Source organism: Marmota flaviventris, chromosome 1 (assembly GCF_047511675.1).
Source record: "Marmota flaviventris isolate mMarFla1 chromosome 1, mMarFla1.hap1, whole genome shotgun sequence".
In the NCBI taxonomy this organism is placed as follows: Eukaryota; Metazoa; Chordata; class Mammalia; order Rodentia; family Sciuridae; genus Marmota; species Marmota flaviventris.
The window spans coordinates 3,304,981-3,323,053 of NC_092498.1; the positions used below are offsets into that span (position 1 = coordinate 3,304,981).

The 18,073-nt window shown below is 49.8% G+C and overlaps 1 protein-coding gene across 2 annotated transcripts in view; it reads left to right on the top strand.

The window, feature by feature from the left end:
• The window catches only part of Paxip1 (PAX interacting protein 1), a 46,764-nt gene that overhangs the window by 16,369 nt on the left and 12,322 nt on the right, over positions 1-18,073 (top strand). For both annotated transcript variants that reach the window (XM_071610690.1, XM_071610691.1), the window contains 8 exons: positions 4,417-5,055; positions 8,751-9,438; positions 10,096-10,190; positions 13,414-13,509; positions 14,462-14,599; positions 15,764-15,885; positions 16,287-16,471; positions 17,276-17,319. In XM_071610690.1, the coding sequence (XP_071466791.1) occupies positions 4,417-5,055; positions 8,751-9,438; positions 10,096-10,190; positions 13,414-13,509; positions 14,462-14,599; positions 15,764-15,885; positions 16,287-16,471; positions 17,276-17,319 (2,007 nt within the window). The remainder of the gene's footprint in view (positions 1-4,416; positions 5,056-8,750; positions 9,439-10,095; positions 10,191-13,413; positions 13,510-14,461; positions 14,600-15,763; positions 15,886-16,286; positions 16,472-17,275; positions 17,320-18,073) is intronic.

Here is an 18,073-nt window from a genome sequence, read left to right on the forward strand (position 1 = left end):
TAACATTACTGCATACCATTTACAAGAGCTGGTTTTATTGGCTTATATTATTTACATCCAGATTCATTTCATAGAAGATCTGAGCCAAATATGACTTTCAGTTACAAAGAAATTTGGGTTTATTTTATAGGGAATGTAGTTTTTTTAATCTTAAGAAAATCCCTTCCAATTTCATAAGATTTCAGTTTTGTTTTGTTTTTTCTTTTTTTTGGTACCAGGGATTGAACTCAGGGCTCTCAACCGATGAGCCACATCCCTAGCCCTATTGTATTTTATTTAGAGATAGGGTCTCACTGAGTTGCTTAGCGCCTTGCTTTTGCTAAGGCTGGTTTTGAACTCGAAATCCTCCTGTCTCAGCCTCCCTAGCCACTGGGATTACAGGTGTGAGCCACTGCACCCAGTTCAGTTTATTTTTATGAAAAAATTTTAGATCACCCCTCAACAATGTTATTTTTTTAAATTTTTAAGTTGTGTTTTTTTTGGTGCTGGGGATTTTTAAAAATTTATTATTTTAGTTGTAGATGGACACACAATACCTTTATTGTATTTATTTAAGTTTATGTGATGCTGAGGATGGAACCCAGGGCCTCACGTGCTAGGCAAGTGCTCCACCACTGAGCTATAACTGTAGCCCCTGGGGATTTATTTATTCATTTATTTGGTTTTTTGATACCAGGGATTGAATTCAGGGGTACTCAGTTGTGGAGCAAGATCTCCAGCTTTTTTGTATGTTTTATTTAGAAACAGGGTCTCACTGAGTTGCTTAGTGCCTTGCTTTTGCTGAGGCTGGCTTTGAACTCGTGATCCACCTGTCTCAGCCTCTTGAGCCACTGGGAACACAGGTGTGCCCACGTGCCACCACGCCCGGAAGTGCTGGGTCCCAGGCATGCTAGTCATGCACTGAAGCACTGGCGGGCAGCGAGGTATGGGTTCCTCAGGTGGGATCCTTGGGCCTCCTCAGAAATGCAGGCTACCCCGCCCCTTCCCAGACTAGCTCAGCCCCAGGGTTGATGCTTGAAGAAGCACTGGGGTTGCTGAGGCAAGAAAGGGAAAAGCAGCTCTCTCCCGAGTTCTTTGCAGTGTTGAGAGTAGAGGTTAGTGAGTCTGTGTAGTTTCCTGTCTCCATACATCAGTCACTGGCTCCACCTTCTTAAATTGCTTTCATTCTGAATTGACACTGTCGTCATTATTATTTTATCTGTGTGCGCAGAGTCCTCAGTGTAGAAAGGAATCGTGTGGCAGAGGGCTGAGGTGAGGCCCGTGTCCTGCCAAGCACTCCGGCCACAGAATCTGAAAGCGAGCCCAGGAGTCGTAGGTGTGTGCTGTGCATCATGCCAGCTTCCTGACGCAGGTGGCCTTGAGGTGGCGAGACTAGTTGGAGCTCAGCGTTATTAGTAAGCCTCTAACCAAGAAGAAGCCCTCTCTGAAACCTGGGGTGGGGCTCTTAAGGATCATTTAAGTCAAAATTCACATTTTGTGTAATAATCTGATAATGTGCTTTGTTTAAGTAATTATTGTAGATGTTCTTCTTACATCAATATTGATGTACAGCTACAGAAAAATCACTTGAATTTAAATAGTTTGGAGGAGAAATGAGCTCTTTATAACTTTTGTAACTGAATGAATACGTCTGAGGAGTCAGTTATGATGTAAGAGGAAATGTATGAAGAGTAGGTTTGTCAAAGCTGTTTATAGTTTGACTTTTAATTTCAGAGCCTTAAATCACTTAATTGTTTTTCCTTCCAACATGTTTTGAAAATGTATTGTTGTAGATCCTTATAAACTCCTTAAGTTTCCAGATGTAATGTATATTTTTAATTAATAATTCTTATGTATTTTTTGCAGTGCTAGGGATTGAACCCAAGGCCTAGAGCATGCTAGGCAAACACTACCACTGAGCTACACCCCAGCCCTGGATGTAATCTATATTTTAAAGTACTTATTGACTTTAATTTTTTAAAGTATAACTAAAACTGAAATTTAAAAAAAAAATTTATTTGGAGGAAAGCCATATCTAAGATCTTGTGTGTGTGTGTAGTGTGGGGTTTTATTCATCTCAGCAAAGAGGCACTTTAAACAGATCTTTTTATTTGACTTAAGTGTGCTTGTGAATAAAACAACAAATGTGCTACCGTAATTATTTTTAGAGAAAGCAAATACTCTGTATTTTAAAGGATTGATTAATACCTAAGATATCATATGTACACATGCACTATGCATGTATTTAGGGATTATCTTATTAAAGTCTGTAATGGAATTATAATATTGTTTCATGCAATTTATTTACTCTTCATCCTTGATTTTTATCTACAAATGGGAAAAGAAAGAAAAATCATTTTTACCTTTCCGATTTTGATTTCCCAGTTTTAAAAGAACTAATTTAATATGAGAAAAAGGAGCTTTTATTTTAGTGCTTACTGCATTTCCTCTGCAATGGTAAAGGTTGTTAAAAGCAGGTTTTTTGTTTGTCAATAGTAAAAATAACAACAATGGGCAGTAGTGCTCACAGCATACCCGGCAGATGTCCATCAGTCACCATGAGAAAAACTAGACTCGGGCACCTGCTATTCCTGTCTGTAATAAACAGCCCTTCTGTACCAAAATAGTGTTAAGAAACCATGATGCCCACATGTACACCAAAGGACCTAAGAGAAAGCAGCCGTCTCTTTCACTGCTCGGACCAAAACACCTGACGAGAACAGATTTAGAGGAGAAAAAGCTTATTTGGTGCTCACAGTTTCGGAGGTCTCAATCCATAGACAGCCAGCTCCACTCCTCTGGACCGAATGTGAGGCAGGACATCATGGCAGGAGAGTGTGGTGGAGGAAAGTAGGTCAGGACATTGTCACCTAGAAGCAGAGAGAGAAAGAGAACTCTCATCAGGGACAAAATATGAATCTCCAAGGCGTGCCCCCAGTGCCCCACCTCCTGCAGTCATACTCTACAATCATCACCCAGAGGGTTACCTGTCAGAGGACTAATGTGCTGATTAGGTTAGGCTCATACTAATCATTTCACCTCTAAACTTTGTTGCATTGTTATACCCATGAGCTTTTGGAGGAATACCTCATGTCTAAACCATAGTATTCTATCCCTGGCCCCTAAAGCCTCATCCCCATCTCACAACACAAAATACATTTAGTCCGTTTTCAAGAGGACCCACGGTTTCAACAGTTCCAGGGTTATTCAAAAATCCAAGTTCAAAGTCTCTTCTGAGGCAAACTCTCATCATGAGCCCTATACAAATCAAAAGTCAGTCACATAGACCCATCCAATCCTTAAAGGCACAGAAAAACATTTCCATTCCACAGGGGAGAAATAGGAGCTTAGAAAGAAGGGATGGGACCAAAGGAAGAGACCGAAATCCAGCCGGGCAAACCAGTCCTGTTGCTCCCTGTCCAGCACCTGGGCCACATGCATCATGAGGTTCTTGCCCAAGGCTGGTGTAACTCTGCCCTGGTGATCTTGCTGGTTGCAGGGGAAGGAAGCCTCCATGAACCTCTAACTCCAGCATCCTGCATTCCTGCAACACTAGCACCACATGGTTGACGCAAAGGTCTGTCGCCATCTTGAGCAGTAGCCAAACCTGGGACCCTGGCTCAGCAGCCTCTGAGTGCCTGGGCTGCTGAGCACCGTGAAACAGCTTCCTCATTGCCCTTCTCCTCCCTGCAATTAGGGTGCCCCACTGGTCTCTGCTTTTAGGAATCTTGACTTTTCCTGCACTTGTGCCTGAGATGGGTATGGTTTCGAAAATTCCTGAGATGCCCTCAAGCCAACCCCCTTATAGTTGTGGATGAAGTCATCAGCATTTCTTTAGTGCTTTGATCCCTTTAACAATACACTTCTTCAGGCCAAGTTTTACTTGCAGTTTTCTGGTCAAACTGCAGGTTTTTCAACTGTTTCTGCTTTGTGTTCTGTTCCTGATTATCACAATAAACTTGGCTAAAAGCTGCCAGTAATATGCATGCAACTGCCTGAATACTATGCTGCCTAGAAATTTCTTCCATCTGATGAAGAAGTCCATTCCTAGCGCTACTTGTGTATTTAAAGTATCACTTTAAAAGTGAAGTTAATAATAAGGAAGGAGATTGAACAAATTGTGTATGTATACATATGAATACAACAGGATGAATCCCACTTTTGTGTATAATTATGATGCACCCATTTAAAAATAAAAGAAAGAAACCAGTTGGCACCTTCAGCATTCTGCCTAGAGAAACAGTAAGTTAACTTAAACAAAATCTAAGACTGCTGTGTGGGCAGGAGAACTTCCTGTGGCACGGCCGCGTGGCACCTCCTGACCCGGCTCCCACCCTTTGCCCAACAGGAGAGGTGCTGCAGGTGGAGCACCTCTGGAAGGGTGCCCGGGCCCGGCGGCACTCATGGCTGTGTGGTGTGTTTGTGCTTTGCTCACAGGAGAAGTACGAGTGTGCTGTGAAGCGAGCCGGCATCAAGGTCGTGACTCCCGACTGGGTCCTGGACTGCGTATCTGGAAAGACCCGGAAGGATGAGGCCTTCTACCACCCTCGCCTGATCATCTATGAGGAGGAGGAGGAGGAGGAGGAAGAGGAGGAGGAGGAGGAGGTGGAGAACGAGGAGCAGGACTCACAAAATGAGGGCAGCACAGAGAAGTCCAGCCCGGCCAGCTCCCAGGAGGGCTCTCCTTCCGGGGACCAGCAGTTTTCACCCAAACCTAGCACCGAGGCATCCAAAGGGGAACTGATGTTTGATGACTCTTCAGATTCGTCACCTGAAAAGCAAGAGCGGAACTTGAACTGGACCCCGGCGGAGGTCCCTCCGCTGGCTGCGGCGAAGCGCAGGCTGCCTCAGGGAAAGGAACCTGGGCTCATTAACTTGTGTGCCAATGTCCCGCCCGTCCCAGGTAACATTCTGCCTCCTGATGTCCGGGGTAACTTAATGGCTTCTGGACAGAATCTCCAAAGTTCTGAAAGATCAGAAATGATAGCTACTTGGAGTCCAGCTGTGCGGACATTGAGAAATATTACTAATAATGCTGACATTCAGCAGGTTAACCGGCCATCAAATGTAGCACATGTAAGTCTCTCTTTAAAAGAAATTTAAATATTGGATATAAGAATTGGATTTCATGTTTCTCTCAGTATAGTGTATTGTTTCTGCTGATTCAGACCAGGTAACTCACAAGCTGTGTTTATTTGTGTAAGAACAACTTTTACAGTCATGTATGCACAGATACAGTCATGTGCCCAGTAACACCATTTGGGCTGACAGTTGACCAGTGTGGTGGTCCCATGTGGTCATGTCATCTGGTGGTGTCTAGTGGTCTTGATTTGTGTAAATGCACTCTATCATGTTCCCACAGCAGTGAAGTCGCCTCAGAATGCATTTCTCAGGATGTCCTCTAAGATTGGCAGTGGGTTTTGCGGGTCTGACTCATATTCAAGCATGTGCTGCATATTTTAGGGTCCTAAACGCTATTGTAAGAGGGGAACGGTGTGTATTTAGGTGTAGAGCCAGCATGGATGAGCAGAATCAGGACGCAGTGGTGGAGCGCTCTCCCCTAGAGAAGGGTCTGCTCTCACACGGTTAAAATGGGCAGTGACAGCAAAGGCTGGAGTGCTGTTTACTGGTCGTCCCTGACTACCATCAAGAACTCCATGGCAAATGAATAGTATAAATCGAACTCATTCACTGCAGAAGCCTTGATTTCAGTTTAGTTTGTGGCTGGAGCTTGTTGGTACAGAGTGTTCTTAAAGTTCTAAGTAGGTGTAAGGTAGTGTTTGAAGGGCACTGGTGGTGGTGCCCATTGAGCACTGGAGATAAAATGGCCAATGAGGACGAGCCCCCACTTAGGTGGAGAACACAGCAGGCCAGCATGTGGGAGCAAGGTTTTGGTGGCTTAGATGTTGTGAAGAAAGTGTCACAGCACAGCAACTGGGAGAAGGAAAGCTGCTTTGGACCAGGTGGTCTGGGAGGGCCTTGTGGCTGAAGTGGCATAATTCAGGGTTGAGTGACAGGGCAGTCCCGGGAGGACTGGGGGCAGAGTGCCAGGTGAGAGGAGAACAGCTTCCAAGACCTGAGGGTACGCAAGAATTTGTTGGCTGCAGGACGGTAAGGTGGCGAGCTTAGTGAGGTGGGAGCTGGAGGGGATTGGAAGGCCTGGTCCCGCGGAGAGAGGATAGCTGTCAGGTCTAGGGGGCGGGAGGGCAGCATTGCTGAATATGGTCAGGGCCCCGTGGAGTTTGCAGCCGCAGCTCCCGATGTTAAGTACGTGCATAGGAGGGACAGGAGGAAGGATGGGCGAGGGCATCCTGCGAGGATAAGAGTGAGACCACAAGTCATGGGCTAAAGGCCCCCTGGGGCTGGGGCTGGTGCAGGGTCTCCCTGGCAGCAGAAAGGCATGTAGGTATGGTCTGAGCATGGACACGGGGACTAGCGAGCGGTCCCGGGTGCAGCCTGTCTTGAGAGGGATGGTCCCTTGAAATGCCTTTCTAGGGTCCTGAATGGCAGAGGCTGAGCACCTGCTGCCCTGCCCCACAGTCTTTTGGCCCCTCGACTCCTTGTTTGATTCCTCTGTCCCTTCCACTTTATGTCACATGCCTGTGACTGACCACGGGTTTACAGAGTGATTGGGAGTGAGTGGTCGAGAGAATGGGAAGACCACGGTGGGGAGGTGGTCACGGGACTGCTAGGCTAGGACTTGTCCAGCAGGTGCCCACTGAATTCTGGAATTGCCTAAGGAAGGACAGATAGACTGCAAAGGAAAGGTCTACCCATTCCTCACCAGGCGCAGCAGCCACAGTCACAGCAGCAGGACACATGTTTAGAGCTGTACCCTGGAAAGCCAGGGGACTTTGCAGCAGGCGTAAGTGGGCATGATGAACAACAAGCCAGAGGCCAGGAGAGCTCTTCAGGTTTTGACCTTAGAAATGAGAAGAGTGGTGGGACCCTGTGAAGGGCAACGGGTTCTGGCTCCGGGTCAGATGGCCTTTGTGACCTTGGCTTCCCCAGCCCAGCACAGATTCTGCTCCAGCTGCCTGCTGCACACTCTGGCCTCCTCCGACCTCTCACCATGCTTCCCCACGCAGTCACCCAAGCCAGCTGAGTTTTTGTGCCACTCTGAGGGAAGTAGGAGTGCTAGGAGGGCCAGTGCAGCCTCCAGATGCTCCCCTATGCCCTGGTCCCAGGACGTGCTGCCACATTTGTGTGGGGTCTTCCTTCTCAGGGCAGCAGGTGGCAGACAGCTGGGTCATCCCTGCTCATTGTGGCCGCAGCATTTATTTCCTATGATCCATGAAGTTCCCATGTGTGATTTCTGCGGTAGCTGAAAATAATATATGTGCAAAATAAAACCCCCCAAGGGTACCACATGGTAGCAAGCATGCACACTCCCTCCCAGCCCGGCTATGTTTCCCTGGGAGGTGGCCTCCTAGCCGGCTGCACACTCAGAATGCACATGTGTGCAAGCCGGTGTCTCCATCCGCCTTCTGAGGACCTGTGCACATCACAGGCTGCTCAGCCCCTGGGGTGGCCAGAGATGGGGGCTCATTTCCCATTGTCCTTGACTGGGTATTTTTGAAGTCTTTAACTAGAGAGAAGAAACAGTTCTCGTGCTGGTTGCAGGGCCATAAGAAGTTGGTCAGACTTGTCATTTGAGCATGTTGAACACAGCTTATGCCGTGACAGGTTGCTTTGGTTTTGTTTTATTCTGTACTGAGCAGGATATAAGGAAAAAAACTCGCAGTGTGATTCTCTGCTTGGTGGACATCTCTGGATCCCTCTCCTTTCCCCTCCACGCCCTCAGCATAGATCCAGCTCTCAGCTTGCTCCTTTTGAAGTGGGATGACCTAGAAGGGAAATGGTCTGGAGCAAATGGTTTTCTCTAGCTTGAAATTTTTGTCCATCTAAAAAGCTCAGAGTCTTCTTAGAGGAAGGATTGTTGGCCAGCTGTGATGTGATGTCTTAGTCGGGGAACATGTACCACTTAAACAGACCTGCTGTTGGGACCTTGTCTGCCCCTCTTTTTCTCACACGCACTGCACGGCCGTGTGCAGTGGGGAAGGTGGAGGCCATGCTGAGCCTCACTGCTGCCTGAACCATTCCTGGTGTTAAGCTTGAGCCCCGCTGCTGCCATCTGAACACCTGCTGTCATCTGGAAGGTGGCTTTGTGGGTCTTCACTGGACTCTGGACCACAAAGCGGGGGGAAATGGAACATGGCAGCTGTGGAAGGTTTGGGTGAAGCTGAGTCTGGCTACTAGATCCCTTCAGCACCTGTCATTCCCCAGTGCATCCTGGTCCCTGAAGGCCACAGTCCTGTGGGAGGGAGATGGGCAATGCAGAGGTGCTGCCGGTTACGCAAGGACCCCTGGGCTCAGTGTCCAAGGATCCACGAGGACAGGACAGCATTACCAGTTTGTCTGTCTCACTGCCCTGTCACTCTGTTCTCTGAAACACAGCAGCCACGTGAGTCTTTATTGTCAGCTTTAATTCATCAGCTTATTGCATTGTGTAGTTTAAAATTTTGATGTTTTTAAAATATTTTTTGAGAATGGTTTTCTCAAAAATAGGAATTTATTCACTTTATTGATGTTGGTGACACAAAATCAATACATAAGAAAAATGAGATATTGTTTTTGAAGTTTGCAGTGATTCGATGTTCCTGTTTTATTGAATGTTAACCACATAGACTGTCCTGTTTTTCTTTGATGGAGAGACCATAGTACCTTTCAGGAACTCTGTATAATGACTTGCACCCACTTTTGTCTTCTAGATATTACAGTCCCTTTCAGCACCCACAAAAAATCTAGAGCAGCAGGTGAATCACAGCCAGCCAGGACATGCCAACGCCAACGCCAGTGCTGTGCTGTTTAGCCAGGTGAAGGGCGCTCCAGAGACACACATGCTGCAGCCGCCCCAGCCGCAGCAGCAGCAGCACCCAGTTCTGCACCTCCAGCCCCAGCAGATCATGCAGCTACAGCAGCAGCAGCAGATGTCCCAGCATCCCTACCCCCAGCAGCCGCCACATCCCTTCTCACAGCAGCAACAGCAGCAGCAAGTGCATCAGCACCAGTTTCCTCAGCAACAACTACCGTTTCCACAGCAACAGTTGCATCCTCAGCAGCAGCTGCATCGCCCTCAGCAGCAGCTGCAGCCGTTTCAGCAACAGCATGCCCTGCAGCAACAGTTACACCAGCTGCAGCAGCACCAACTGCAACAGCAGCAGTTAGCACAGCTGCAGCAGCAGCAGCACAGCCTGCTACAGCAGCAGCAGCTACAGCGCCTGCAGCAGCAGCAGCAGCAGCAGCAGCAGATGCAGAATCAAACAGCACAACACTTGAGCCAGGCCTCCCAGGCGCTCCAGCACCAGGTTCCACCCCAGCAGCCTCCGCAGCCCCCGCCACCCCCACCCCAGCAGCAGCAGCAGCAGCAGCTTTTTGGACACGACCCAGCAGTGGAGAGTTAGTAACGGGGCTTTGCTTTCTTTGTACTGCAGGCCTCATACTTGCATAGATGCTTCTCGAGTGTTTGAGGGTGTGGGTGAAGATTCACCTCTGATAGTCCCCAAGGCGGAGAATGCAGATCTCATGCCTGACAGAGTCATCATGGGATCATTAGGCTGTCTTCTGTTCTTTGGGTCAGCCATCACATACCGAAGAGATGTTGGGGTCCCATAGAGCAGCCAGACTGCCACAAGGACTAACTCAAGAATTTTTAGTGGTCACACATAAAATATGTTAGTTTTTATTATTTTTGGTTCTAGGGATTGAACGTAGGGGTGCTCTACCACTGAGCTACATCCCCAGCCCTTTTGTTCTTTATTTTGAGACAGGGTATCACTAAGTTGCTGAGGTTGGCCTGCAACTTGGGTACTCCTGCCTCAGCTTCCTGAGTTGCTTGGATTACAGACATGTGCCATCATGCCTCATTAATTTTAGTTTTAATGATTATTTTATATGGGTTATTAAATTAGAATATTTGTGGCAATGTTCCAAATGTGTCCAGATTGCTGTGTATTTACCTCATGTTTAAGCCTTGTTAGTGTAATATGTTCACATGAACTTGGCAACATACATATTCATGAAGTCCTTTCTTTTTCTTATATAATTCTGTTCTAGTTCCAGAAGAAGGCTTCTTACTAGGATGTGTGTTTGCAATCGCGGATTATCCAGAGCAGATGTCTGATAAGCAGCTGTTGGCTACCTGGAAAAGGGTGAGCTGCATTTGGAGGAAGGCGACTCTGAATTCCACGCTGATCCTTCTGAATGTAGACTTCCTGTTCATTCAGCGCTTTCTCTGAGATGCATTTGTGTGTGTTCGAGAAAGTTCTGGTGTTCTATTGTTAGCATTCTCTGTGACCTTGAGCATATCCCTTTCCTAGGCTGTCGATTTCCAGCGGTTGGGTGAGGATGTTGTATTTGATCATTCTTACAATATTTAGGCTCTGAAATTCTAAGGGGAACTAATTATTTGTCTGTAATCAGGATGTGGGATAAGATCAGGTGTTTGGTGACCTAGGATGAGGACACCAAAGTGTATGTCTTCAACATACTTCTTCAAAGACATGTACTAGAGAATCCCAGCCTCTTCAGGTCAGAGGGACTCAGGCTTCTCGTGTAATTGTGGAAGGGCAGTCTGTTGTTATTTTGCACAGTGGCCTTCAAAAGTGAGTGAGAATGAGTTTCAAGCACACCTTGACTCTGCTTCTCTCTGACATTCTCTGTGTTTAGACCCTTGACATGGCCAGGCCTGCTTCAGGACCTGGGCAGGCTGACAGGGACACAGGTAAACACAGGCAGTCCGAGGTCTGGCAGACAGGGATGGCACAGGGTGTTCTGGGAGCCTAAGAGAGAACATTGACTTCTTAGGGTGCTGGGTGTTAAGAGCTCTGGAAGAGGTGATTTCTGGGCTCAGTCTTACAGGGTAAGCAGGAGGACTGTCCAGCTGGAGCAGCTTTAGCCAAGGCAGGAGTCTGCAGAAGCCATAGGCAGAAGTGGATGGAAGGTCCAGGCTGCAGGCCGGGGCCCTGGAGCCAGGACAGGGCAGGGGCAAAGGCTGCCTGTCTTCTAAGACCCTACTTACTTGCTGTGTTACAGTGAATTTGACTTCTCCCTCTTGGAACCTTAATAGAAAAGGGTGAGTGAAGTTGTCAGTGAAGTTGGTAAACTGCTGACTTTGAAACCAGCCAGGAGGGTGACCGCCTGGCCAGCTGAGGGGTGATGACAGCTGAGCCAGGGCAGGGTGGGAGGAACAGGAGGCATTGCTGAGAGAGCAGTTAGAAAAGTGCCAGAAGTTAAGAAAGTGACATTCAGAAACTTTCCTAAAATAGAACAAAACTCAAGTATGAAAGGTAGTCGTTTTTTCTTGTTGTTTTATTTCATTTTGTTTTATGTTAAAGGGTTATATAAGAAATCCTCCATCGGTAGTAGGAGTTTGGGAATAGAGAAAATGAAGGGGGAAAAGCATTCAGAAAACAGCTTACAACGTAATGACACGTGTCTCCAGCCAAAAGGAACGAGAGAACAGTGTTTGGGCAACTCTGAATGTTCCGAACACTGGAGGAAGGACTTCAAAGCTCAGTGGAGGGAGAATGTTAAAAGCTGAGGGTCTGCATAGGGTGTTGCACCTGATATGTGGCACATGGAGCCGTTTCCATGAGCATCTTTAAAACTCTAAGTGACAGTGATTTCCAGTCTAGAGTAACGTGCAGCCACCAGTCCGCCAAGCGTGGTGAGGTGTATGGAGGCTCCTGCAGTCAGAGCCCTCACCCTTTCTCAGGGAGCCACTGCTCCTGAATGGGGAAGGGAGGCCTAGGGTGAGAGGGAAGATGAGGGAGTAGGAGCTGGAGCGAGTCGGACTGTGGCTGATAGATGGAGCAGGATGTGCGGTCGGCATTTGTTTGCTGTGTAACAAATTACTCCAGAGCTTAGACGCTTCAGACAAGAAGCTTTCATGATCTCAGTTGCCCCTTGGGTCAGGAATCCTAAAGTGGCTAGGGTAGCTGTGACCCAGGCTGGCTTGTGCAGCCGTTGGAGCTGCTGAGGGGCCACTCAGAGGCCCACTTCCTCACCACATAGGCTCTCCGGGCTACTTGGATGGCTGCAGAATGGCCTGACTTCCTTCCCAAGAGGGTGGCTGAGACGGAAGGAGGGAGCCAGCTGGTGTCTAAGTCTAGCCCGAGCTCCATGCTGCAGGAGTGGAACTCCGACTCTCAGAGCGTCAGATCCTTTGTGGCCGCATTTAAACCCCTGCACACAGATTTCTGTGATGTCAGGAATAAAATCGTGAAAGGGTGCGAGTTGCATAGAAAAGGGAAGAGAGCAGGGGGCCAGGGTAATTGCTGGCTCGAGGAAGCAAAGGTGCACCCAGCATTGAACCACATGGCTGAGCTAAGTGGCGGTGGGACGGAATCGAGGCCAGCAGGATCCTGTCCATGGGAGGGGAGGCCTTCAGAGGAGGAGCAGGCCCACAGATGGCACCCAGGGTGCTCAGAAGCTGCACCAAGCCTGAGCTGGGCATGGATGGCAGAGGACGAGTTGGTGGCAGCTGCTGGCAGAGGCAGGAGCTTGTACAGAGGCAGGGCCTCGTACCTCCTGAGGCCGTTGGGAGTGTCACTGAGGAAACAAGTTCCCGCTCACCACAGTGAGGAGGGAGGGAGACAGCTTTTCTTGTGGGCCTTTTTGAGTGTTTCAGCTAACGTGCAGACGCTCCTTCTGGGCAGCGTTTGGAGCTTTGACACATCCCCGGTGCCATGTATCGTTGCTGTCAAGGAGCAGAATGGTCCCTTCACCCCTAAACCTGAGTCTAAAAATCAGTGTTTGGTATTTACTGATGTCATTCTGATTTCCTGTCTTTTCCTTTCCTTTTAGAGTAATGGTTCTTGAGGGGCACATCTGTCCTCGGGGACAGTTGGCAGTGTTCACAGGCATGCTTAGCTCTCGGCCAGGGGAGCCACTGCTGGAGGGTAGGGGTTGAGGTCAGGGAGGCTGCCGCACACCGTCTGCTGCTCAGGGTGGCCCCAGCACTGGTCCAAGTTGCAAAATGTCAGTAGTGCCAAGATGGAAAACCATGCTTTAAGAGGAAAGCATTTAAAAAAAAAAAAGTAAACTGTAAATGGATTCAAGAGAAGCAGGTGGAGGGGGTGGGATGGGGGGTGCTGGGGATGGAGCTGGGGCAAGTTGAGCTCCGTGGCTCAATGATAATGTCAGGGTGTCCTCCCTGGGAATTGGGATGGAATGGGCGCTGGGGCTCACTTCGCTTTCTAGTGCTGGGTGTGGCAGGCACAAATGTCACCTCTCCTTCTGTGCCGTGTGGGGGAGTGATAAATGTCACCTCTCTCTGTGCCGTGTGGGTGTGTGGTGGTCCTCTTAATAGCCCTCCTGTTGGGACTTAGAGTTCTCCTGATAGTTGATGACAACTTTGGCTCTTTGGTGCAGATAATCCAGGCACACGGTGGCACTGTGGACCCCACGTTCACCAGCCGCTGCACACACCTCCTCTGTGAGAGCCAGGTCAGCAGCATGTATGCGCAGGTAAGGAAGCCCCTCACCCATGCCTGGTGCCAGCTGCCCTTCCTGTGTGTAGCTCTCAGCTTCTAGTGCTGGGTACTTTTGGGGAAGAACTTTTTTTCTACCTCTAGAAGTAGAAAAGTTGCTTCTTATTAATGTTCATGGAGTTTTTGGTGGCCTAGATGCTTTTGTGGACACTCTTTGAACAGTGAAGAAAGGAAATTGCAGGTAGCATTAGGAGGGATAAGCCCTCCTTCCAGTCATTATCAAGCCACCTGCAGAAAGGATTTGGAACCATGAGCGCTTTGCAGGCAGGGGTCCCGGAGGCAGGCACCTCCAGACCGCTGGGCAGCTGCTTCCTTCTCTAGCCCGGAAATTCCGTCTTTGTCTCTTCATAACAGTTCTTATTTGTAGATGTCAACGTGACAGAGAGCCTTTAGAAAGCCCTCCTGGGCCAAGGGTGGTCTTAGCGCAAGCACTGCCAGCGCATGCAGGGCCTGGGTTCCCACCAGCACCACAGAGGAAGGACAAAGCTCCCTTAGAGAGGTAGCTCTTCCTGGATCCGCTTTGCTGTTAAAAATGTAGAAACACTGGTGAGCTTTTTCCCTGAGGTTAATTCTGGATGGATGGTTACACTTTTATACTTTGATTTACCTGGGACCCTTTTTGTTCTTATGGAGGCGTTCTAATTTGACCATCCTCAGTGTCGTTCGTGATTCAAGTTACTCCTAAAGGTTGTCCTGAAATTTGCTGCTCTTACCACTCGTTGCAGGCTCTTGTCCCTGGAGACATCTTCAGGTTGCTTCATTGGGAGTAATCAGCCACACCGTTGCAGTTTGCTGGGTTAGCAGATTGTGTGCTGAATGTCATGAAATCTGCTAGTGGGACATTGTACTCATCCAGTCTCACCATTCTGAGTTCAGTCCCATTGTAGGAAAAATTCCCAAACAACTACCTGTGGTCTTGTGTTCCATAGGCGATCAGAGAAAGAAAGCGGTGTGTCACTGCGCACTGGCTGAACACGGTGCTGAAGAGGAGGAAGATGGTGCCGCCTCACCGGGCCCTTCACTTCCCAGTGGCCTTCCCGCCGGGGGGAAAGCCCTGCTCACAGCACGTAAGGAGCCTCTGTGTGGTTTCTGGCCACTTTTCTCGGGGAAATGGGTGCCTGTCCAGCATGGAAGGTCCGTTCCTTCTTCAGTGTTCTCTGGCCCCGCTGAGAAGTGCCTGGTGTGGGGATTCTTTGTTTCCTCTCTTTCCCATTTCAGTCAGTTTCCTGCACGTAGTAGATATTTAACAGATTCTCCAGTCTCTGGCGCTTTTGGTGTGAAATCCTAACACACATTAAGCATTTGGCCTTAGCAGCAGCCACTGCTGGAGAACACTATCAGTTGTGGGTTTGCCCGTCTAAAGCTCTTGGCACTGGGGTTGTCGAGGGAAGTGAAGGACTGACTCCTTCGCATCCCTGACGGAACCCTGTTGGCCGTGGCTCCCGCGGTCTTACCACTCTGCATTCAGCCCTGTCCCTTCGTCTTCGCACCGACTTCTTCCTGGACTTGGTATCTCGTGTGCCTTCCCTCCATAAGGGGTCGTGTGCAGCGCTCTTGTGGCCCTGGCACAAAGGGGCAGAGACAGGGCTGCATGTTAGTGCCGCCTGGCCTGGCAGAGACCTGTCCCAGCTCACCCCCGGTCAGCCCTGTCACACATTGTCCCCTCTGTCTTCCTTTCTATGGTGAGGTACATTGTTTTTCTTTTTTTAGTACTGGGGATTGAACCCAAGGGCACTCAACCACTGAGTCTCATCCCCAGCCCTATTTTGTATTTTATTTAGAGACAGGGTCTCACTGAGTTGCTTAGCACCTCACTGTTGCTGAGGCTGGCTTTGAACTCGCCATCCTCCAGCCTCAACCTCCGGAGGTGCTAGGATTATGTGAGGCATATTTTGATTGGTTATCCTTTGCGAGGTAGTCATTTGCTAGGTAATTGTGACAGTTGCAACAGTGTCCCGGTTGTGCACAACAGCATTGTGGCAGAGTGTGCATGCTTGGAGTGTGCCCGCCTCCTTAGTTTGGGCGCATGTGCACAGTCCCGGCGGGCCACAGTGTTCCGCTCCAGGAGGTCTCACTGCAGCAAGGTCACTGGTGATGAAGGTCTGCCCGTCACTGCTTAAGACTGGCATTACCTTGTATGCCCCATAATGCAAAAGAAGGAAAGCAACCAAGAAGTTGAAGAAGTCGTCCTTGTGTTTTGGGTCTAACCTTACTTGTTCTTTCTTCCGTAGATTATCTCCGTGACTGGATTTGTTGACAGTGACAGGGACGACCTGAAGCTAATGGCGTATTTGGCAGGTGCCAAATACACAGGGTACCTGTGCCGGAGCAACACAGTGCTCATCTGTAAAGAGTAAGCTGGGTTGGAAACCGCGTTTAGTCGGAGGTCACACCCCGCAGAGCGGCTGTTGGGACCGCTGTTTCTAACGTGCTGTGCTTGGGTAGACTGAGGTCTGTGAAAAGCTCAGCAGTGATGTTCGTGGGAGCATGGCAGGATCACCTGCGAGTCACTTGAGCTGTGACTTGGAAGGGATTAGTGGAAGGGCGACTGGCGGGTTTCGGTAAAGGAATGAGGTGTGCGGGCGGCTGTGGCCCAGTCAGGCCCCGCATGCCTGTACCTGCACCAGGGACCCCAGAGTGTGCCCGCCACTGCTGTTTGGAGTCATGTTTTTGTTTTTTGTGAAAATAAATACCAATTTACAGTAGATAGTGCTAACATTTAATAAATGTGCTTTCTCCTCAAAAACAAAAAAGACCAACTGGTTTAAAGTATGAAAAAGCCAAAGAGTGGAGGATCCCGTGTGTGAACGCCCAGTGGCTGGGGGACATCCTGCTGGGGAACTTCGAGGCCCTGCGGCAGATCCAGTACAGCCGCTACACAGCCTTCAACCTGCAGGACCCCTTCGCGCCCACTCAGCACTTGGTTCTGAATCTGCTGGGTGAGTGGAGCCCCCGCCCCGGCTGGCTTCTCGGAGTGCTGGGAGCCGCCTGCCACCTGGGCTCACACGCTGGGCTGGGCGGTGGGGGCCTCTGCCAGGTCTTATTCTTCCTGTTCCCTTTCCACACTCCTCTGTGCTGCCCAGGCTTTTGTTGGTCTGAGAGATAAGACCCGGGAGGCTCCCCACCCCCTGCAGACAGGGCACCCTGAGTGCTTCCTCTGCCCTGCAGAGTCGAACAGGGTTCACAAAGGTCATTCAAGGGGTGCTTGGACCTTCTCTTAAGGAAGCCCATCCTGATGTTACCAGGGTGGCTTTAATCATGGGAAAGCTCTTCTTGTCCCTGAGCCCTGTTTTGTGTCCCTGTAACGCACCTGCTGGCTTGACCTCAACTCTGAAGCCATTCTGCAGGGACTCTTGCCCACAGTGTGAGCGTGCTGGTCCCATTGGTGAGCCTCTCCCTGTCGGGTGTGTCCTTCCTGTCACATCTCATCGTCACTCATGTGTTAGTGGCCAGACTGTGACACCCAGACCCGGACTCCCTCTTTTACAAGTGTCTAGCCACACGGCAGGAGAGAGGTGGCAAGTGCCTTCAGTTGGTCTCCGTGTTTGCTGCCAGTTGTGTGCGCCACTTCACAGAGGTGCCACGCAGGACCTGGAAGCCTCGGTGCTCACAGCTGGCCCTCACCTGTCTCCTACATGTGGTGCAGTTCTCCCTGTCTCCCTGGGTCGGCATGAGCAGCAGCCCAGGAGAGGCCTGCACAGCAGAGTGTCATGGTGGGACGTACCTTCTCTCTCTCTCTCTAGATGCTTGGCGAGTCCCCCTGAAGGTGTCGGCAGAGCTGTTGATGGTACGTCAGACGAAACGTCCCCTGGTACTGCTGTGCCTTGCAGTGCGGTGGGGTGTGTTTCAAGGTCGTGTTTGGGAGTGAAAACGTTCCCATCATCTGCCAGCGTGATCACAGGTGAAGGCTGTGTCCTCCTTGTCATGGGAGGTCCCGTGCCCCGGGCCTGTGTCTCTGATGGTTGGTGACTCCTGTCCGTCCTCATGTGTGGCGGGGAGCCTTGTTGCCTCGAGGAGCAGAGGACTGTGTCTGGACCTGGAGAACAGAATAAAGTGGGAAGCTAGTCCTGCTTTCCATGGGGAGAGGCCCGAGGTGGAGGCTGCTAGTAGAGTAGGTGTGGGGCCCACCGCAGGCCAGAGTGCAGGAGGCCAAAGGCTGCTGTGCCGGGGAGGCCTCTGGGAGGCCAGGCTGGCTCCGTTGGGAAGCTGGAGTGTGGGCGTGGCTCGCTCCAGGCACGTGGCTGTGGATGTGGAGGGTCCTGTCCCCCCCGCGAGGTGGACAGGTGGAACCTTGCTTTCTGACTGGCTGATTCTCCACATTGAGTGTCTGTCCAGTTACATTTCGGTCATTTCACTTGGAACCTCTGTTGCCGCAGTTGCCTGAGGTATGTTGGCACTGTGAGGACAGCAGTGTCCTCCCCGTTAGTCAGTGCTTTGTGGCCTAAGACCTAGGACCACGTACACCTTGTCACATATGGCAACCTGTATCTTTAAAATGCAGAGTCCCAGAGCCCCCTGGGTGCACACCTGTGGTCCTGGCT